General features: G+C 46.8%; 1 protein-coding gene across 1 annotated transcript in view; it reads left to right on the top strand.

Moving 5' to 3' along the window:
• Positions 1-5112: 5112 nt before the first annotated feature.
• Positions 5113-23554, top strand: part of EFHD1 (EF-hand domain family member D1) — a 45057-nt gene continuing 26615 nt past the window's right edge. The window contains exon 1 of the mRNA XM_068280674.1: positions 5113-5600. Within this exon, the coding sequence (XP_068136775.1) occupies positions 5317-5600 (284 nt within the window). The 5' untranslated portion in view covers positions 5113-5316. The remainder of the gene's footprint in view (positions 5601-23554) is intronic.

Below are 23554 nucleotides of genomic sequence, written 5' to 3' on the forward strand. Positions count from 1 at the left end.
ACCAAATTATGCAGTGCTGTACAATAAATAAGATTACAGACAATGATAACAGGGTTGACTGACGACACAATATAGGTAAATAGCAATAAGATACACAATGCCGGATCATACACTGAAGTAGTAGTCCCAATAATACAAGTCCACATTATTCTGTGGGTAGAGTTCACAATTAAGCACAGTGTTCTCCCCAGGCCTAATTAGGTGGGCGGGCCGGCAGGGTGATTTGAAACCCCACCCGGCTGCCAAACCCTCAGTGCTGTAAATCAAAGTGCAGGCAGGAGTGCTCCATTGCTGTCAATCAGCGCACGGCTCTCGCTCAATGGCGAAGACCGTCGCTGAACACTGCAGGAGTGCTCCTCTGTCTGTGGTGATTTGCTGGCTGGGCGGGTTGTAGGTGGCGCAAACGGCAGGGAGGGGCCTCGGTGGCACGGTGTTGCGAGCAATGAAGCTTCTATCCAGCTCCTCGGGGGCAGATACAGAGTTACTGGCTCTGGGATCTCTCAGACACTAGAGCGCTAGCCAGCCACCTGATCCTCACGCTGTCTCCTCTCTGCAATTCCGCACATACTACTTACTATTTTGGTGTGTGAGACATTGCACAGAGGAGAGTGTAGACCAGGCGGCTGGCTGGTGCTCTAGTGTATGAGAGTGTATCTACCGCCCGAGGAGCTGGATATGAGCTTCATTGCTTGCAACGCCGAGGTCCCTCCCCCCTCTGTATCTACTGTGTGGGCATCCCCGATGTGTGTTGCAGACTCCAATCTGAGCCACCCTCCCCACTAGCCACCAGCTTCTGGCCTGACCCACTCCACTAGCCTGACCACCTACCCACCCACCCCACTACCCTGACCACCTACCTACCCACTAGCCAACAGCCTAACCACCTACCCACTAGCCTGACCACCTACCCACTAGCCTAACCACTAGCCACCAGCCTGACCACCTACCCCACTAGCCTGACTACCTACTCCACTAGCCACCAGCCTGACCACCTACCCACCCACGCACCCCACTAGCCATCAGCCTGACCACCTACCCACCCACCCACCCATCTAGCCACCAGCCTGACCCACCTACCCACTAGCCTGACCACCTACCCACCCACCCCACAAGCCCCCAACCTGACCACTGACCCACCCACCAGCCCCCAGCCTGACCTACTTACCCACACACCCCATTTAGGTGTAACTTTCCCATTACACCCAGCATGACCTGAGGGCCCTTTTCCACTAGCTGCGATCCGATTCAGAAAGCAGATCGCAGCAGTTTTGCTGATCACAATGAGCACTACGATAATATGTTACTCACAGTGCTCATTTCCCACTAGCATGTCATTTTTTCCCGAATCGCAATTAGTGGGCAATCGTGCTCCGTTCCCAGTAGCTATACGGCGCAATCACGGGTAGTGGAAATTATAGGTTGCGTGATCGCAGCATGATTGCGATCACGCTTCCTAGTGGAAAAGGGCCCTTCCGGACCCTGCTACTTTTTCATGCCACCCGGCTAACAAAAAAAATTCTGGGGAGAACACTGAAGTATTATACACAAGGAGGGAGGGTCTTGCCAAAGGCTTACGGCAGAGACAATTTTTCCAGAACATCATTTGTGAGATAAGGCAAATGTTGGATAAGAAGACTAGACTCACAGTCACCATTCTAATTCATCGCAAAAGTGTTCTATTAGGTTAAAGCAACCCTGAACAGAGGTAATAAAAGCAAATCTGGACTTACCAGGGGCTTCCTCCAGCCCCCCGTAGCCCACAAAATCCCTCGGTGTCCTCTGGTTACCCTCCATGGTCCCGCTAGTGGCTCTGTAAACCTGGCAACTTCGGCTGAAGTCGCGCATGCGTGGCCCATCCGGGCACCTGGCGCGTCCTTGCACCCATCGCCATAAGGTTCTGGCCCATGCGTGGTACTTGAAAGACTGAACCGCACAGGACCCTTACAGCAACGGGCACGACGACGAGCCGGATGCCATGACGGGCCACACATGTGCGACTTCAACTGAAGTTGCCAGGTATGCAGTCATGTAACAGGAAGGGAACATCTTCAAACTGTTTACATAAAGTTGGGAGCATTTCATTTACAACAAATGTATTGTTATCCTTAAAGAGCAACTGTAGTAAAATCTAAAAGATAAAACAGATACTCACCTAAGGAGAGGAAAGGATCTGGGTCCTATAGTGCAGAGCTCCCAACCCTGTCCTCAAGGCCCACCAACAGTACATGTTTTGCAGGAAACCACAAACATGCACAAGTGAGGTAATTAGTGCCTCAGTAGAGCTGATTAGCTACCTTTGTGGATTTCCACAAAACATGCACTGTTGGTGGGCCTTGAGGACAGGGTTGGGGAACACTGCGTGCCTTCCCATTCTCCTGCCGGTCTCCTCATTCCCCCGCAGGCTTTACCATTTAAATCTCCTGCCGCGGGAGACTTCGGCAGTATTCGAAGCACTCAGGTATCTGTTTTTCTCTGTTAAATTTTTATTTAGACTCTCTGTAAGTATTCAGAGTTTTTTTCATTGGAACTAATGGGCTAAGCCCAACCCCTGAAAACCAACCCCACACCACCCCTCCACCAAACTTTACACTTGGCACAGTGCAGTCAGGAGAGCACTGTTCCCCTGTCATCTGCCAAACCCAATCCATTGGATTGCCTGACAGAAATGTGACTCACCAAGTCAGAAAACGTCTGCATTCCGCTATAGTTCTGTTGCGTCATGCTTTACACCAAATGCAGCTGCTTGGCCATAAAAACCCATTCCATGAAGATCTCTGTGCACTGTTCTTGAAGGGAACCAGAGAGGAACGGGGGGTGAAAAAAGGAAAAGATTTTATACATACCTGGGGCTTCTTACAGCCCCATATGCCTCAATCGCTCCCACGCCGCCGTCCTCAGCTTCCTGGATCCGCCGGTTCCGGGCCCGTCACTCCCGGCGGACGAGGTCAATTGTCCGCATCACAGGGGCTCCCTCCATACACGTACGCATGCGGCTGCGCAGTAGGCAGCCACATGCATATCTGTATGGAGAGAGCACCCTGTGATGCGGAGAATTGGCCGTGCCCACCGGCCAACTGGCCGCCTCGCGGCAATGACGGGACCCGGTGGCGGCGGATGCAGGCAGCGGAGAACGGCGGCGTGGGAGCGATCCGTGCGTTTGGGGCTGGAGGAAGCCCCAGGTATGTATATTTCATCCTCTCTGGTTCCCTTTAACCTAATCTTACCTCCATACAAAGACTGGAGGTGTGTAGTGACTGATTCTGGAAAAAGTTGGCTACTTCTGCACAGTGTGTACCTTAGTTTGCGGTACCTATGCTCTGTGATTTTATCATGACTGAGTTGTTGTTCCCAATTGTTTTCACTTGGCAGTAAGATATTTAGCGGCAAGACAATTTCACAAATTGGAGTTATTGCAAACAGGGTCGGACTGGGACACTGGGGGCCCACCAAAGAAATTTCAACCTGGGGCCCACACATCCCATGATTGCGGTGAAAAAAGGGCGTGACCATGCACCGGAAGGTGGGCGTGGTCATGATGTATTATGGACAGGGCCAAATGTACATGATCTTAGCAGCATTGTAATTCAGAGACACTGCTGACCAGCAAAACTTCGCATAGAGTCCCCTCCTTCAATATAAAGTAATGTCCTACTTTGCAGAGGTTGCGACCACAGAGGTTGCAACCGCATCGGGGCCCTTGGGCCAAAGGGGCCCCAAAGGGCCCTCCCTCAACTACAGTATTACCTCTCTATTGGTCCTGTGCACATAATAATCACTTCTATAGATACTTTGAACAGTGGTAATCATTAACAAGCTATTTCCAATCCCCTTCTTGCACCTCTGACACTGTAGTTGCCATTGACAGGTTTTGGTGCGTCGTATCAATTGTTATGTATAGAGTGCTTGGGGGGCCCCATTGTAAAATTTGCATCAAGGCCTACAGCTCCTTAGCTACGCCACTGCTCTCAGCATGAGTGATTACAGCAGTGAGAAGAGAATTTTTGTGCTGCAGGCAGCAACTGGAGCTCTGTCAGACAAGTAGGGGGGGGGGGGGGGGGGGTGCACCAGAGACCTGGAGGTGGGGCCCACCAAGGGAAAAAACTGTACTATTGTGGCCCAGTCCGACCCTGATTGCAAAGGTGGAATCCTACCATGGTACCACACTGGAATGTAATGAGTTCAGAGGGCAACCCATTATTTCACAGATGTTTGTAAAAGTAGCCTGCATGCCTAGGTGCTTTTATTTTATACAATTGTGGCCATGGCAGTGTACCTGTTAGTGGACGGCATTGCAGGACGTGACGAGAGTGGAACGCTCGCTGGATCGTGAAAGAGGTGAGTCATCCCCACCCATTGCCTGATATCACTACGCGGCTGCTGCGCTTGATAGCTGGTGGGGGAGCGCAGATCGGGGGACCCAGGTGAGGGGGGGGGGGGGACCGGTTTCTCACAAGTTTGCTTAGTCTAGAGCCGGCCCTGAGTGCGGCCGTGAGCAATCTTCAACTTTATTGTCAAGGATGCTTTAGAGGGTTCAGGTACAGCACAGGAGGGGTGAAGAAAGAATGGGGAAGCGCTTCCCCCTGTTGAGGCAAGTACCTTGCTTTTTTTGTTTCCTATCCTGATTACAGGTACCTTTTAGAGGAAACCTGAAGGGAGTTTCACTTACCTGGGGCTTCTGCCAGCCCCCTGCAGCCACAATGTGCCCACGCCATCAATCAACGATCCTCCTGTCCCCCGCTGCGGCTAAGTTTTCTCATACTGCGCAGGACGCTCCTGGCGACAGGAGCACAAATGAGAACGGGCGTGGCCAGAGCCACGCAGGCGCAGTGGCCATCGACTTGCAAGTAGGCGCTACCGAAACTTAGCCAGGGCAGGGGACAGGTGGATCGTTGAGTGATGGCGTGGGCACATTGCGGCTGCAGGGGGCTGGCAGAAACCCCAGGTAAGTGAAACTTTTTTTTTTTAAGTCCCTTCCAGTTTCCTTTAAAATAAAATGAAAAGGGAGTGCATTCTGGTAAAAAAAAATAGGAGACTGTTTATAAAGCGCTGTTCCTCCAAATTGAACTTATTATCTCCGCCTCTAGTCCCGCCAGTTCAGGCACATTCTCAGCGGCTGTCCGGGAAGTGCACCTGTCTCAGGACAGAGGCTCTGTGGAAGTAACTATTCAGAGTGAGGTTAGTGAGGGAGTGCGCCTCTCCTCCCCAGGCTGTCAGCCCCTCCCCGCAGCCTTATCCTCGGCTCTCCTGGAAGTTAGCGAGCACTTCGGAGCGCCCCTCCTGCCCGCCAGCCTGCCTGCTGCCTCCCGCTGCACTTCCATGGCAGAGAACGAGCTGGCCCAGAAGCTGCAGCGCCGCTTGGTGCTGGAGGATGCGGAGCCGCCTGTGGACGGCGAGGTGGACGGCAACGGGCATCACAACGGGGAGGAGAAGCCTGCCACGGCCAGCGCCGACTCCGAACTGAGTGCCAAACTCACCCGAAGAAGTGACATCAATGCAGGCAACGCCGTGCCAGCCAACCGGACCACCATCTTCAACCCCTACACAGAGTTCAAGGAGTTCTCCCGAAAGCAGATCAAGGACATGGAGGCCATGTTCAAGCAGTGAGTACCAGAGACCCTGCCAGCATCTGGGCATTAGAGGGAGCATAGGAAATGTAGACTGGCTGTGCTCGGGCGAAGCTGCAGGGCATCAGGGTACTTATTCAATAAACTTTTTCTCCTAAGTTTTCACCTTTGGAGATATTTTTGTTATCTTCAAAAAATAACTTTTCGGCTTTTGTTTAAAAAAAAAACAAAACAACTTTTCAGCAGTTTGCAATTGAAAAAGTAGGTGAGAAAGTACTGTCAAAATTATCTTGAGTATTTTCTTGCTTGCTGCTGGCAATGTTATTGATAACAATGTTATTGATAAACTGTGAAACTATCGGGAGAAAACTAAGAGCTCATACACACTTCCAGCATGTCACCCATTGGGGATCAGCACCTGAACCCCTTGGGCGATCACTGGGTCATGCTGCACACACGCGTCTCAGTTGTGTAGCTGATGATGCGCAGTGTTACCATGTGGGATGAGGTGCGGCGTATGCATAACTATATTCAGCGGGTGAGGGAGCGACATGAATTGGATTGGTGTCCGTCCAGTGGATCGCTAGTGGGTGGGGAATCGGGTGCTCTACACACACCTGATTGTTGGCTGAGGTGGTGGTTATCGGCCGCTTCAGCCGACTTCATGCTGGGAATACACGGTACGTTTATTCCCGCATAATCGAGCCGCTGATGGCTCGATTGATAATTTCCGACGTGTCTGATACCCCGCCAGATCGATTCCGCGCTCGATACTGGCGGGCAGGACAAAAGAAGAAACGAGTGAAAGATAAGGAGGCGCCCGCGGGGACGCGCCGGAATCGAGCCAGCGGCTCGATTATGCGGGAATAAACGTAGCGTGTATTCCCAGCATAAGTCAGGTGTGTATACACGGCTTTAGGAGAAAAACTGAATCGAATAAGGGCCCTGGACAGCCAATGTCTTTATGAGGTGTATAGACTGCCTGTACCTATATGTGCTTTACAGGGTGTCCAGGCCTGAACAAGTTCATTTGGGTGCTGGCACTCAGCTGTTATTATAACCAGTGCATTTGTTTGGAGTAGTAAGTTATTGGCCCCAGGAGTAATTTTTGGTTGTGAATAATTTGGAGGTCAGGGACACAGCCAACCAAAGGATGTCAATTACACATGATTTTTTTTTTTTTGGGGGGGGGGGGGGGGGCTTAGAAGTCCTAAAAGGATACCTGAAGGGACTTAGAAAAAAAATTCACTTACCTTCTGCCAGCCCCTGCCCCCTGCAGTCGCCCTGTGCCTGGGCCATCACTCAACGATCCTCTGGTGTCCCGCCGCAGCAAAATTTTGGTATTGCCGACTTGCAAGTCAGTGGCCATGCACATCATCATTCGCGCTCCCGTCGCCAGGAACGTCCTGCACAGGATGCTCCTGGTGACGGGAGTGAGGACGTGCGGCGCAGTTACTGTATACTTGCAAGTCAGCGACACCGAAACTTAGTCGCAGCGGGGGACCAGAGGATCGTTGAGTGATGGCCTGGGCACAGGGCGGCTGCAGGGGGCTGGCAGAAGCCCCAGGTCGCCCATGTCTATATGAGGTAAAGTACTCCCAGGCTGCCTGTGTCTGAGTGAGGTACACTGTACCCAAGCTGCCCATGTTTGTGCTGTCCATCCATAACATGCAGCATTGCGATATATTGGATATCTATGTGCTGTGTGTGGTAGGAATCAATCACTCTGTGTTCTGATTCCAATCAGAGAGGAATTGATCGGTTTCCTGCATCAGGTGGCAGTGCAGAAGTGTATGGCTAGTTTTAGTGGGCAGATTTTCTGTGTCTGTAGGACGAGGCAGTGGGGCTGTACACGCTAGAGGCGGTCAGTTCTCTGCTGAGAATCCAGCATGTGTTCAGCAGCTCTCGACCCCTCTCAAGTGTCATTGGCCTAAAGCAATCTGCCTGGCCAAGAAGCTGATGGGGGTCGAGGGCTGAGTAAACACACTGGATTGCATTATTCTCTCCACTGACCCCAGCCAATGTGTGACATCATGCCCACAATTCTCCACCCCTGCATAGGAAGAGAACATATTGTTAGCCTATAGGCAAACAATGCATCTGTCAACCTCAGCCCAGCCATGTCACCAATGGGATCGGCTACTTGTATGATTCCATGCATTTTTGTACTGCGTTTGGAGATACCAATTCGCTTCACTCAATGGAAGCTCGGAGACAAATCGCACTAAAATGCAACAAGCACAGAAACAAAACACAGTAGTAGAATTTCAATTTTTTTGCCACTGTACCTTGTGATTTGCCAAATTCATGCAAGTCAACAAACTTATCAAAGTGCTTGCAGTGGAAAACAGGGCTGTGGAGTCGGTACAAAAATAATCCAACGCCTCAGTTTATGAAACCTCCGACTCCAACTCTGACTCCAGGTACCCAAAATGGCTCTGACTCCTGGACTCCGACTCCTTAGTCTAATACTTAACAGGGCTGAGGATTTTGTACAAAAATCATCCGACTCCAATTCCTCAGTTTATGAAACCACCAACTCCGACTCCAGGTACCCAAAATGACTCCCGACTCCACAGCCCTGGTGGGAAACAGCCCTGAGGTTTAAGCTGCCCGTGTCTGTAGGAGGGGGCCTGGAGGACATGGGCATCTTCTGTCTATAGGGCACAGGCCTTGGTTTTTCTATTTATCAAGTAACCTCTAACACAGATATCATCTTGTTAAATAAATAGAATTGGCCTCTAATTATACCCTTTCTCAACCATGCACTTCCTTCTTTTGAAAGGAGATTATTGAGATTTTTCAGCGACTGCTCACTTACTTCTTCCTGGTTCCTAGAACACATTTTTAATGCAACTTTCTTGTCTATCTTGGTTTTTCAATTACTGGTTTGTACGGAAGTGCACATCTCAGTTTATTGAATCTACCGACTCCAGGTACCCAAAATTGCTGTGAGTCTTCGACTCCACAGCCCTGCTACTGTAACTCAGTACATTACAGTGTAAGGAGCATCATTTAGCTTTGTATGATGTGGACTCTGGATACTGACACAGGAAAAAAATATCCTGACAACTTGGTTAGAGCAAACCTATGAGGTTTGCAAACTAATAAGATGGATACTTTCCTCGGGAGAGAGAAGTGTCTGGACCGTCCAGTGCTGAGCCGACCAAAGCTGTGGGCCCAGGGCAGCACTGTGCTCTCTGGTGGAGAAAACACAGCATGATTGCACATGCTCGTCATCAAGGGCTTGTCGATGGTGTTTCAGTGGACGCAGTGCTGAACCGGCCCAATGAAAGACTCTGGATCATTCCCTTTTATTTAGGTAAGTACTCCTTTTGAGGCACTTTTTTTTTTTTTTTTTTTATTTATTTTTATTTAATTTTTTTCTTTACTGATACACTTTAGAAAGCATTTTATTGCCAAGGTATGAACATATCAACTAGAAAAAAACTCAGGAGAAAAAGCAAATTGCATATGAGCCTTTTACGAGGGTTGGCTGTTATGTGATGATGCTTCAGTAAGGCTTGGTTCACACATAAATCTGCACATATCTGGTCCAGTACTGTCCTGTCAGTTTTGCATCCGTTTTCTATCAGTTTTACCTGACTGGACCAGAAATGTACACCTTTTATGTGTGAACTAGTAAAAAGGCCCGTCCGTTAAAAAATGGGCGCTAGGTCACAGCCGCTACCCCCCCCGCAATGCGCGCACATACGCGTCCCGCTTGCTCGTTCCCCCACCACTGTCTGAAGTATATACACAGGGAGCTACTTGCTTGGCAGTTGGAAAAAGCTGTTATTTCCCACAATGCAATGAAAACCTCTGTGAACCACAGACAGCAAACTGTCAGATCCGGCCCTGTGTCCTAACTGCTCTGGCTGCACACATGCTCAGTACTAAAAGCCAGGGACACACAACCATGACGCAGGGACACTTGCATTTTATTGTATAGGATACAGCTATAGAAACAAATGCAAAACTGATGCCAACTGACAGGATAGGACCCCTTTTTTTCTGCTCAGGTGTTTTTTATTATTTTTACAAGCCATTTTGGTCATTGAACATAAGAAAATACAAACAGGTGATTGTGCAACATGCACTATTTGAGTAGAATAGACAAAGTTTCAACCCCCCCTCCACCCCCAACTGAACTACCCTCCCACCCTCCTCCCTTTACCACTCTCTGATTTCCCTATCTAGTTCCTCTTGAGTCTCCATATCAAATTTGGAAGACTGTATGTTCAGTTCTGTTTTATCTACTAATCACCAAAGTCCAGTTGTCCTAAAGTATTAGCAATTTGTCCTCTTGAGATACCATGTAGTATACTTGAAGGGGGTCACCAAGTGTCGTATTTCCTCCTTTGACATAGTGTCTATTAGAAAAGGTTTCACTTCTTAAAAAAACTTTGTAGTGCCTTTATCTTTGTTCATGCTGGCATCGAGTTTTTCAATCATCATCAAATGCCTTAGTTTGGACACCTTTTTTATGTGTGAACCATGCCTAAGTAGCTAAACATGCAGGGGGTGAGTAGGTGGCAGTTATTCTGTACAGTTGTGCTACTGGAATTATTGCTACACTGTAATAACAAACATGTGATCTTACAGGTCAACACTTGTTTGCATGCTGATGCATGTGGTCAGCCTTCATCAGCCTTAGGGGTTCTTTAAGGAATCCTGTCATTGGTTGGGTTGTAAATAGCTCTTCAGTCCGCTGTGGGCTTTCTCAATGCTGCACTCATATTTTTTTTTATGTTTGTTTGCTCCTTTATTTATACTCCAAACTCAGACTTCTCTATGTGACTGAGAATGACTTTCCCTCCTCCCTTATCCGGGGTGAGCCTGTATTTCACCACAGTTCCCTCCGGCTGATTCATAGTTCCTGCTACCCGCCCCCTTCTTCTTCTAACTTCTCCTTATGATTCAGAGCTTGTACATAACTCACCTTATGTGCCAGCACTACCCTCTGAGGAGTACTGTATAAAGCACAGCTGTCTGCCTTCTACTGATCTCCAAGTTAAACTGCTAAGAGTGGATTGTTAATAGTCAATGTTATCCTATATAATAAAACCCATAGTGTCCATGCGTCGTCATCCTCCTGTCCGTGGTTTTGCGCTACTGTGCTTGTGTTTGGACAGGATGACAATGGGGACAGGCGGACGGGCATGCAGGCGGGCATGTGCGCGAGGCATCTGCTGGCGAGCACATGCGAACCGACATGCTGGACAGACCTAGAACCAAGTCCCCTAGTGTTTTATAAAAACATTGAGGCTACATTCTCAGTGGTGCGTTGCTGAGGAAAGTATAATCTATATTGTACGTTCACATTGGCGCATTAGCAGTGTGGTGCGACTGATCCATTGGCAATAACGCAAGGCATGCAGTGCAGAGCAATTCGATGTGGGAACAAAGGATTGAATAGAAGAATTATCGTACATTTGAGTACATTGATTTGGCATTTCTGTCTGGTCAGTTACTAACTACAAATATGCCAGTGTGTATAAGTCTTAAAGAGACACTGTAGGGGAAAAAAAAGCCTTAAGGGGGTACTTACTTCAGATGGGGGAAGCTTCTGGATCACGATGAGGGTTTCCCCATCCTCTTCCGTTCCGGACACGCTTGTCAGCCGTGCTAGACTCCAGTATAATAACAATCATCTGTGAGACTTGCGCAGTAGCAGCTTTCATTTGGGCTCCCGTGGAAATAGCCGAGCTCGATCGGATCAGCTCTACTGCGCAGGTGCGCGTTGTCTGCGGCTGCACAGTAGAGTGGATTGGATCAGGCTCGGCTATTTGTGCCTGAGCCTGAATGAATGCCGCTATTGCGCCTGTGTGAGGGTCACCCAGGATTGTTGTGATCCTGGAACCCGGCAGGCTGACATCGCTGGGACTGAGGAGGACGGGGGAAGCCATATTAGGATCCAGAGGCTTCCCCCACCTTGGGTAAGAACCCCACAGAGGGTTTTTTTTTTTTTTTTTTTTTTTTTTTTTTTACCCTTGCAGATCTTCTTCTAATGTGTACATTTTGGGGAAAAAACATAAAAAAAATAAATACATCAGTAGTGGGAAGCCTCTGGATAAGCCAGAGGCTTCCCTCATCCTGCTCGGCCTCACTTTTCTAGCGCTGAAACTCTCCAAACCTATTCAACAAGGACTTATCAACAGGGCTGTGGAGTCGGGGCAATTTTGGGTGCCTGGAGTCGGAGTTGGGAAAAAATACTCCGACTCCTAATGAATTCAAACTGTAATTAAAATAGAAAAAATGATAAAATGTTCTATTTTTCAGATAAGTCATCATAAATTATACATACAATAATGGCTGTGCTTAGTCCACAAAAATGAAATAAACCAATCAAAATTAGTTACTTGTGCTGGTTCAATAAAGCAGTCCCCGTATTTTTAAAGTCAGATATACACATCTGATTGTGCCTGTATATATGATGTGTACACAGGAAACACTTATATATACACTAAATGACATCTATGCTGTAAGTATAAAGCCTGATGTGTAGCCGTGTTACTTAGGGCTGGTTCACACGGGCGTCTGCTGAGCTTTTGCTTGGCATTGCGTTCAAACGCCAGCGTTTAAACGCCAGCGTTTAAAAGCTAGCTTTTGAAAAGCGTTCAAGGCTAGCAGTTCTGGTCTCTGCTATTGTTTCCTTGCGTTTACTGCCTCTGAAAGCAGCATGTTGCTTTTGAGACTAGACGCAACGCTGGGATCTACTGCCAGGCTTTCATGAAAGCCTGCAAAAGCCAGCTCTAAACGCTCCCATTCACTTGCATGGGATGGCAGTAGATCCCAAAAAACGCTGCGTCTGAAACGCTGCGTTAAACGCCACAAAAACGCCCGTCTGAACCAGCCCTAATAGAGATGGTCAATGAGATGGATATAATTCTGCACTGATACTGATTTGTGCAAATGTATGCACTTTCTTTGCTCATGAAATCAAATAATTTGATATGTTGTTAAAATTTGGTTTGATGACTACAAATTAAATGGTACCTGAGAAGGATGAAAAGAAGTTTTATACATACCTGGGGCTTCTTCCAGCCCTCTTCAGGCTAATCAGGCCCTCGCTGTCCACCTCCACCACCTGGATCTTCTGCTATGAGTCCTGGTAATTCAGCCAGGCAGCGCAGTCCGGCCGCATCCACAGCCAGGAGCGTTCTGCACCTGCGCAATAGTGCTGAGCAGGTGTAGTACGCTCCCGGCGGCGGAGTGTGTGCATGCACACCACACCAGACTGGCTCAAGTACCTGGACTCGTAGCAGAAGATCCAGGTGGCAGAGGAGGACAGTGAGGGACTGATTAGCCTGAAGGGGGCTGGAGGAAGCCCCAGGTATGTATAAAAATGTCATCTGTCTCAGGTTTACTTTGTTACACATACATATGCACGCCCCACAGAGCTGCAGGGAATCCACTGGTTCAGATTGTGCATGAAGAATGTGTAATAGAGGAAGAATCTCCTTATTCCCCCTGCAGAGTACCTGCACATCACTCTTACATGTACCACAGTTACATTGCCTACGGCCTGATAGATATTCTTTGTTTTGGTCTTTACCTTTTACAAGTACTCTTACCAAGTTTTAGTCTATGACTAAAGGGAATAAATATGGCAGTCTCCATATCCTTCTCACTTCAGTCGTCCTTTAAAATTCCTAAGCGTTGGCAGTTATGAGACGATTTTCATGTTACATACTTTCAATCAACAAGATTGTAATATGCAAATTAGAGGAGTCTGAGTCGAGGAGTCTGAGTCGGTGGAATCCTAAACTGAGGAGTCGGAGTTGGTGGATTTTTGTACCGACTCTGCAGCCCTGCTTATCAAATATGTTTACACAGACACACTCCTGTCCAAGACCACTGTTGTGCTGATGCCGGCCATACTTGCACCTGCACATCCATGAGGAAGGAGAGGGACATGGTGAGGTAGAAGAGGATTGGAGAAGCCTTGATCAATTTTCAATAGATTTTAGCAAAATGCAGCGCTAGACTACCACTGTTCTTCATGCATGTTTATTGCTTGGGAGGGGAGTACCTAATCCCCAAATTTTGTGTTTTCTCCTATATGGCCAGGAGGGATGCCTCGTGCTACATACTAGTGATAGTTTCCAAGCTGTTCTTATCTATTAAAGTGGACCCAAATTAAAAATACAAGATTTCAGAAATAAAATCTATTTTCTAAATTGTAATCATAAATAGCAGCCTTTTTTCAGCTGCATGATGACAAATATAAAATATTTTACATTTAATGGAGGAACCCCCCTCCCTTCCTTTCATATTGCCGGGACAGAATCTGGCAAACTGGTGGAGTAGGTGGTGTCTGGCAAAGGAGGAATTGCTAATGGCTGCCACCTGTATAACCCTAGTTATGAAAAGAGAAGGGTGAAAAGCATGCACTGAAATGCTCATAGGCTTGAAGGAGTGTTTATTTATCTTTGTATGTGTCAGAGTGGTGCAACTAAATATTTTGAATTAAAAAAATGTTTAGTTTGGGTCCACTTTCACAGTATGACTGGGTGAAATCTCCCCAATGCTTTCATATTTTATTGTCCATGGCTGCATATGGTTTTGTTAATGATGCTCTGATGTTTGAGTCTTTAACGCCAGCATTATTGTTACTCCCTTGTATTGCTGAATGTTTAGTATGTGAGATGAAGGCGGACGCTATGACTGCTTGTGTCTAGGCGGTGGGTGGGTGTGTGTAAACGCTGCCAGAGCTGTCTCCAGAGTAGATTAGTAATGGCCATTAGGTCAGTGTGCTTGGCACTGTGGTAGCTGTAATGTTTCTGCATGTGACCTCCGCCCTGAAGTGCTGGTGAGGGTAATTCAGGAACTGCATGCCATCTTTCTGAGGCTGCTTGTGCAGCTGTGCGAGTGTCAGTGACAATCATAGCTCTGTGCAGCTGAAGTGCAGTCACTGGGGTCCTGGGAACAGCTGCTGAACTCACATTCCCTCCCTGATATCATGTCAATTACTCCCAGTATACAGAAGGTCTCAGATGGAGCTGAGTCCTTAATCCTCTCCAGTTTCCCCAACTGGTTTTCCTAGTCTGGCACACATTCCTCTGCGGTAATAGTTGTGCTCACAAGGGCAGTTTTTCTCGCTTCTCAGAGGTGCGTTTCCATTGCATAATTGTACAACAGTAATGACAAAGAAGATGTTACTTGTTTCTATAGTTGTTACACAGTATTGTTTGAAGGCTTTTCAGTCTTTTGTAGCATCTTTCAGGCAGAGGTCATACGTAGTGAAATGCAGGCGTTTTGCTGCAATGTAAAAACGCAAGTAATGCTTTCCTATGGGGCAGCTGGGTTTTACAGGGAGTCTAAAGTGGTGATAATAATAATAATAATAATAATAATAATAATAATAATAATAATAATAATAATACAAAAAAAACTCCCCTAAGCAGTGGGAAGGCTCTGGGTGGTCCTATAGAGCCTTCCCGTTCCTCTCCTCGTCCCGTTGTTCCCCCCCGCTAACAGTCTCCAACCAATTGGTCGGAGACTGCTCGCTTACGCTGCGGGTGGGCTTCAGAGGTGTGCCGAGTGCTCCCAAAAATGGGCTGCTCCCTACTGCGCACGTGGGAGCGCCCTATCCCACACGTGCACAGTACAGAGCCGCCCATCTTCGGGAGCTCCCGTAGATTTACGAAGCCTCCAGCGGCGGGAGATTTAAACGATAGAGCCTGCGGGGGAACGGGAAGGTTCTATAGGACCCAGAGCCTTCTATCTTGTTAGGTAAGTATCTGGGTTTTTTTATTTAAAGTTCACTTCAGATTCACTTTAAAGGGATACTGTAGGGGGGTCGGGGAAAATGAGCTGAACTTACCCGGGGCTTCTAATGGTCCCCCGCAGACATCCTGTGCTAGCGCAGCCGCTCACCGATGCTCCGGCCCCGCCTCCGGTTCACTTCTGGAATTTCTGACTTTAAAGTCAGAAAACCACTGCGCCTGCGTTGCCGTGTCCTCGATCCCGCTGATGTCATCAAAAGCGCACAGCGCAGGCCCAGTATGGTCTGTGTCTGCGCAGTACACTCCTGGTGACATCAGCGGGAGCGAGGACACGGCAACGCAGGCGCAGTGGTTTTCTGACTTTAAAGTCAGAAATTCCTGAAGTGAACCGGAGGCGGGGCCGGAGCATTGGGGAGTGGCTGCGCCAACACAGGATGTCTGCGGGGGACCATTAGAAGCCCCGGATAAGTTCAGCTCATTTTCCCCCGACCCCCCCTACAGTATCCCTTTAATGAGCCATGTGCAATTGTGTATAGCGCTAAAAAAAAAAACAACCTGCACTACTTTTCCTTACAATGCATGTGATACCTCTTTGAAAATCACTTGCTACTGTAACAGAAAAGCCTGCATTAAAACGCTGACAAACGCACTTCTCGTGCTGAAAAACGCTTGCATCATCTTTGTTTCTCACAGACACAAGTGTACTTCCTCCCTTGTAAATATAATTCATCTATAGTTTATATACCGGTAATTAGAAAGTTACACAAGGTTGTCCATATAACTTTTGTGGTTGACGATACAAAGATAATCTATTATTATTATTATTATTATCATTTAGTATTTATATAGCGCTGCAATTTTCTGCAGCCTGTATATTCTTATCATATAACTGTCCCTCCGAGTGGCTCACAATCTAATTCCTAGCATAGTCATATGTCCATCATAGTCTAGGGCCACATTTTTCCATTTCTTTTTATTTTTTTTTAGGGGGAAGCCAATTAACTTATCTATGTTTTTGGTATGTGGGAGGAAACTGAAGTGCCTGGAGGAACCCCACACAGACGCAGAGAGAACATACAAACTCTGTGCAGATAGTGCCCTGGCTGAGATTGAACTGGGGACCCAGCGCTGCAAGGCGAGAGTGCTATCCACAATGCCACCGTGCTGCCCATGCATGTCTAGTTTGTTTTAACACTTTTATTGAGCAGTTTAGAAGCAGTAGGGTATTGTACTGGGTTAGCCATCAGTAAAAGCAAGGAGTTTTGAATCAGGAAGATACCATTTATTGGCTAACTTAGAGATGAATACACGTCAAGCTTTCGGCTAATATGCCTTCGTTGGACTTGGTTCTTGCATATACTGACAAAATGTGAGCAGTTTAAAATGCTGCTGGACAAGTACACTATGTAGTGGCAAAAGTCACTGAAATAATCACACGTTCTCTGTATTGCACGGGAGTCCGAGTGTCAGACTATATAGGGCGCTCTCCAGCAGCATACAAGCTTTATTTGCTTGTGCGGGCAATTCCTGTAGCGATCAGCAGCAGGGCTGTGGAATCGGAGCAATTTTGGGTACCTGGAGTTGGAGTCGGTGGTTTCATAAACTGAGGAGTTGGAGTCAGAAGATTTTTGTACCAACTCCACAGCCCTGATCAGCCCAATTCCTGGAGAAATTATGATTTACCTTGAATCACTCTGGGATTGTGGCAAAAATGTTGCAGGTAGTGAAGCTGTGAAATCGCCCCCACAGGGTTCCACTGTTGCAGCACTTGCCCTATCACTGGCATGAGATTTTTAAAAGAAAATGCCATTTTTTTTTTTTTTTTTTTTTTTTTTTTTTTTTTTTTTTTTTTTAGTAAAATCCAGTTTACATTGATTTTGTGTTCATATAAATACATATCGCAGTGTTTCTAAGCGAAGCTGGCAGACAGGAGTGTCAGCGTTTGCTGAGTCAATGATTTATCCCATGTGCTGAAAATAAGAAATATGAGCTCCTGCCCTGTGTTGCCAAGCAACTGAAGCAAGGTGGGAGTCTCTGCAGGCTAATGGCAACAGTACTCCAAACAGAGTACACAACAGTACTGTTGCAAAGAAAAGCAATTTGAGAGTTAATCCATTTTTTGCAGTGCTGAACTGCTTTACAGCTGACCGCTTATACTAGTCAATGGGCTCATTCATGCACAATGCAATTTTTGTGTGCTTGTTTAAAAAATGCCACTTTGTATGCATGTTTGCTTTTTACAATGTTTAACTTTTGGGGGTGAAATGCACTGGAAATGCATTGCAAACATATTAATACTGTAAGTAAGAATGTAGCTTGTTGGCTGCACACTCTAAGGCAGATGACATTGAATTGAATTGAAATATAACAGTCTAAAGTAGAATTTCAGAGATTGGATACAACGGCCTGCAGACTTTCCGAATGTAGACACATGTTGTGTCATAAACTGTTTCACTTTGCCTTCTCTTAGTTCTGCTTTCTGTGCTTGTCTAGGTTATGTCCTTCCCTGCAATTTTTGTTATCTTGATAGAAATTTCTTGACAAGTTACAACAGTCCCACATACCAGAGGAATGGTCTAACTGCTACTGTCAGTGACACATTCCTCTGTGCTAGACACACAAATACATTAAAGGGAACCTAAACTGAGAAGGATATGAGTTTTTCCTTTTAAAATAATACCAGTTGCCTGACTCTCCTGTTGATCCTGTGTCTCTAATACTTTTAGCCGGAGCCCCTGAACAAGCTTTGCAGAACAGGTGCTCTGACTTAAGTCAGACTGGATTAGCTGCGTGCTTGTTTCAGGCAGGGACGGATCTAGGGGGGGGGGGGGGGCAAGCGGGTCTCTTGCCCCAGGCGCAGTTTGTTGAATTCTTAAAAAGGCGGCAAAATGTGGATGGGGAATGGCAGTTTAGGCACCAAAACCTGACCTTGCCCCAGGCGCAACTTGGGGCAACTTGGTCTAGATCCGTCCCTGGTTTCAGGTGTGATTCAGTCACAACTCTAGCCAAAGAGATCAGCAGGACTGCTGGGCAACTAGTATTGTTTAAAAGGAAACATACATATCCCTGTGTTAGGCCTTGTTCACATTATAAATCGCAAGCGCTGATCGTTTTTGTGATCGCTTTTCCCTGTGCTTTTAGAGCGATTTGCGCTTTAAGCGCATCTCTAAACGCTTTGGTCTGGCAATTTTTTTTTCTTCCTGCCCCCTTCCTGATGACACTCAGGAATTTAAAGGGAACCTTAACTGAACCGGGGGGGGGGGGGGGGGGGACTTTCAGTTACCTGGGGCTATTACCAGCCCCCTGCAGCAGTCCTGTGCCCTCGGCTCTGCTCTGGACCGCAACGCGAGTGATCACGCAAGCGGTTGTTTATGCAAACCTTCGCATGCGGCAGATCACGTGATAACTGCTGTAATAACAGTTATCACGCTTTTGTGAATCAAGCCCTATGAGCGTTTTAGATTTTTATTTTTTTTATAACCACTGGCGATTTTAGAAATCTCTTTAAAAGCGCTTGTGCAATGATTTCCTATGAGACTGTTCACATTTTGAGCGTTTCGTGTTTTTTTTTTTTTTTTTTTTTAAATCTCAAACGCCCTACCTGTACCAGGTATGCGAAGGTATAGGGAAATCGCAAAGTGCTTGAAAAAGCGCTTTGTATTGTGATTTCTCGAGTGCTTTTATGAATAAATACATTATTTATTCATTTTCGGGTCAAAGAGTTCACTTCCTGAGTGTCTAAATTAATCGTTCAGCAAAAGCGCTTAGAAAAGAACTTACAAAAGCGCTCTATAAATCGCTCAGTGCTTGCGATAGCACTGTATAATGTAAACAAGGCCTAAGAGGCTAAAAAGGACCAAAAAGCCCTCTTGCAGAAAACTATGCAAAACAGAAGTTGGCCTTCTTAAACAGATGCTGTAACAATTTTCAGCCTCATTTCTTCTATCCTATAAGTTCCTATACTTGTTCTAATGTGGTCTGGAGTACTGCAGCCTTTTCTAGTTGCACTGTATATGTATATATATATATATATATATATATATATATATATATATATATATATATATATATATATATATATATATATATATATATATATATATATATATATATATATATATATATATATATATATATATATTATATATATAATTTTTTTTTTTTTTTTTTTTTTTGTCAAGCTTTGTCGACCCAGAGAGGAATGCACTGCCTCTGCTGTGATGGGGAGAAGTTATGCATGCCCCCTGCAGGCTCTGTGTGTGTGCTTTGGTTATCCCTAACAGACTGGTCTTTGATCTCAATTTCAGCTTGTCTGAGGGGAGAGGGAGCTGCCCATGCTGAGAAACTTCCTGGTTAACGGCCATGTTTTTTGTTTGTAAACGCTGCCTAAAACTGGCGATTAAAAGCCAGGATCACAGCGGAAACGGCAAAGAGGGATCCAGGAGATCACAGTGACTCGAGTGGTGTGCCATAAGCCAAGCAGGAAGTGAGGTTCTCTAGCGCTCACATCCTGTGGCGGAAATCCAAATTGCGCGGAAGTGTATTGAAAAATGTTTTCCTGTGCATGCGTACCGCATAACCGACGCAAACATTTGAAAAAAATCTGCATCGCCATAGACTTGCTTGACTTCCGGTCCACTGCACAAGCCAGCCCCCAATGAGCTGTTTTGCTCACGTCAGCAGTGCGGTGAAAACCTCACTTCCATCACATAGTGCCGCGGTATAAAAGGCCCTATAGACTTTCATTGGTGTTGCGTTACTTGTGGTGAAAACAGGGTAACGCAACATCCCAGTGTGAAAGGGGCCTGAAGCTGATCTTGTGTCACGTGTTCCCTTTGGCATTGCCCAATCAGTTTAGCCCAGTTTTGTATGGAGCCTGCTTTCTGTAAAAGATGGAAACCTGGCCCCTAGCTAGAGCATAGCTTCTCCAAGGCACAGCACTGTGCAGTTGTGGCTCTTTGTCTCACTGACCTGCTGTGACATTTCATGCTGTCACAGCACAATATCTGGCACACTCTGCAGAATGTGACCACTGAAGCAATGCCTGCTGAGGAGGGCTGTACACAGAGCAGATGAAGAGGGAGAGATTTCAGAGGGTGATTAGTAATCACATGGGTCTGAACTGGAAGCTTGGATGTGTCATGTAAACTGAGGTGTAAAATGCTTAAAGAGGAAGTGTGGGCTTTGTGTTAAGTGTCTTCACATTGACATTTCACATGTGCCTGTCCACTCTATGTACCTGTGAAGGAACAGAGCCCCCACTAGTTACACATCAGCATGCTTGTTCCTGAGCCGCTGTCTTCATCCTCTACAAACTTCCATGGGATAAATTAATCATTTGCCGGGATCGTTTGTAACATCCTGTTCAATGCAAAGGGAACAGCTGACAGATTGCAACATTTAGTAAAGAGTAAGGCTTGGTTCACACTGCCATATAAAAAAGATCTGTGTAAAAAGTGATCTGTCCAAATGGATCAATTTTTAAAAGGCAGCAGTTTTTCTAATCCGTTCTGTTATGGCCCATACTCACGGGCTACAATTGTCGCCGCAGCACGCTGCGCGCGCGTGTTGCGGCGACAGGTCGCCCGCGTGAGTATGAGGCGCAACATGGGCGTGCACCCCGAACCGTCGCTCGTCGCTGCTGTCGCCAGGCGATTGGCGCGGTCAATCGCCTGGCGACAGTTGCCGCCGCAACTCTGTCGCAACTGTCGCTAGTCCGCGTAGGTATGCGGACTAGCGACAGCAACCAGCAGGGAATACACTGAGCTTCCGGCGGGGGGAGGAACATCAGCGACAGCTTCCTTCACATCAGTTGCCAGGTCCCTCCGCCGTGTGTATGCGGAGGGACCTGGCGACGAGCTGTCGCCGGCCTGTTGCGCACACGCTCACGTGTGCTAGCGACAGGCCACAAATGTAGCCCGTGGGTATGGGCCATTAGTGTGCGGTCAATGAAATGCATCTGTCAATCAGAAAAAGTTTCTCCCACCTCCAATTTGCGGTCCGTATAGTGGAACAGACCGAACAGATCCGTTCCAACAGAGCGATCTGATCCGATCGTATTTATTAACCTAATATCTGGCCACCTTCGTCAGGATCCAGTCTGTTCAGTTCAACTGAACGGACCAATTTTTATGGCAGTGTAAACCGGCACGTAAAAAATCAGCACTAGTGCTGTATAAAGATATTGAGCTTTGTTCAGGTGCAATGTATTGGAAGCAATAGAATCCGCAAAGCAGTTTATTAGAGTACGATTGGTTCAGAAGTTCTAGTTAGAAATTTGGATTCAGGTGGGGGTGCCGATAGGTTTCCCGTATGCTTAAAGGGGAACTGAAGAGAGAATTAAGCATTACCAGTTGCCTGGCAGCCCTGCTGATCCTCTGCCTCTAATACTATTAGCCATAGCCCCTGAACAAGCATGCAGCAGATCAGGTGTTTCAGACTTTAAAGTCAGATCTGACAAGACTAGCTGCATGCTTGTTTCTGGTGTTATTCAGATACTACTGCAGAGAAATAGACCAGCAGGGCTGCCAGACAACTGGTATTGATTAAAAGGAAATAAATATGGCAGCCTCTGTATACCTCTTACTTCAGTTCCCCTTTAACAGCAGTTTGCAGCCGTTTATTCCCTTGATGTTCACTCCTTTCAGGTTGCCTAGTCCTAACTATAACCTCCCTAACTCAAGACCAATCTCTTCCTGATACCTAACCCTAACCCTCCCCTTAGGGTAGGGTAACATTACATTGTAGTGTTAGAAGGTTAAGGTTAGGCGTTCATAAAGGGTTACCATGGGTTAGGAAGGGGTTACCATTGGGGAGGAGGTTACAGTTGCATGTCAGAGGTTTGGTTGCTGGTTGTAGTTGGCGATTAGAAAGAGTTTAAACTTAAGGATATCAAAGCCCAAACACAGATGAGAAAGGGGTTGAGCAGGCATGTATGGTGAGCTGCCATAGCATGCATGCAGCCCAGCCAAAAAACCACCATGCTCCCGATCCAGCCGACCAGAAGACGGGGCAATTGCAGCTAAACAAGCGGGCAGAAAGGAGAACGGGGGAGCAGTGAGCTTCAGGACAGCTCACCATACATGCCTGCTCCCCTCGTTTCCTCATCTGTGTTTGGGCTCTGGTATCCTTTAATTTGTGAATAGGGGCCCATACACTTATACTATTTCCGTTGATTATACAGCAGATTCGATCACTGTGATCAAATCTGATGTGAAATTGTTGCGCAAACACTGACCGAACGATCTATTTCTGTCTGAAATCGATTGTTCCCGTCGATCTGTCCGCGCAGAAGAATTCGCTCTATCGCCGGCGGGTCGGGAGTGCGTCGATAGCGTCGTTCGAATGTCCGACCGACGCTAGCAGCAATACATTACCTAATCCGGCCGGCGCGTATCCCCGCTGTTCCTTCTCCGCTGGGTTCCGGCAGGCTTTACTTCTTCCTGTCCCGACAGGAAGTTGCGCCCTCTGCTGTTTAAACTTCCCCGGACAGAAAGTAAAGTGAAGCTGGAGCGGAGAAGAGACAGCGGAGACTGGGGGACTCGCGCCGGCTGGATCGGGTAATGTATGCAGGGGGCGGAAGCAGCAGCAGCTCCACAGATTGTAAATCGGTTTCATAGTGAAATCGATTCAAAATCTGTTTGCAGTGTAGGCAGCCAATAGATCCCTCTTTGATCATATTCGATCACAGAGGGATCTATCTGCTGGTCGATCTGGAGGCAATTGACCAGTGTATGGCAGCCTTTAAGCAGTAGAAAAGTGCAGTGAAAATAGACCAATTGGACTAGTGCAGCTTGAAAATTAAGCAATCCAATTGGTCAATTTTTGAAGCTGCGTACATTTATATAATCCTGTATCAATTTTACATTTTCATCTTCTTGACCATCTTTATTCAAGTGTTTACTTTTTGCAAAGCAGAGATCAGGCAGAAATACCTTGTGTGTAGTTAGGGAGTTCGAAGACCTTTGTGACTAAGAATTAATTATTAAGCTTATTAACGAAATACCTTAGGATGCTTCTGGATTCCAAGGACCTATGTGAATGTTTGTTTTTTTTACCTCTTCACAAGTGTGCGTTTCTTTGCTAGTTGTATTTGTTTCTGTGTCTGATATGCCTCAGTTGCTGATATTTTCCAGCAGTTAGGCATCACCTGATTAATGAAACGAATGCATTAGAAGTAATGTTGTTGCTGAGCCAGCTAGCTGGTCCTGTGTGACGTATACACGGAACTTCTATACATTGCACCCTGTCACAGCTCAT

Source organism: Hyperolius riggenbachi, chromosome 4 (assembly GCF_040937935.1).
Source record: "Hyperolius riggenbachi isolate aHypRig1 chromosome 4, aHypRig1.pri, whole genome shotgun sequence".
Taxonomy (NCBI): domain Eukaryota; kingdom Metazoa; phylum Chordata; class Amphibia; order Anura; family Hyperoliidae; genus Hyperolius; species Hyperolius riggenbachi.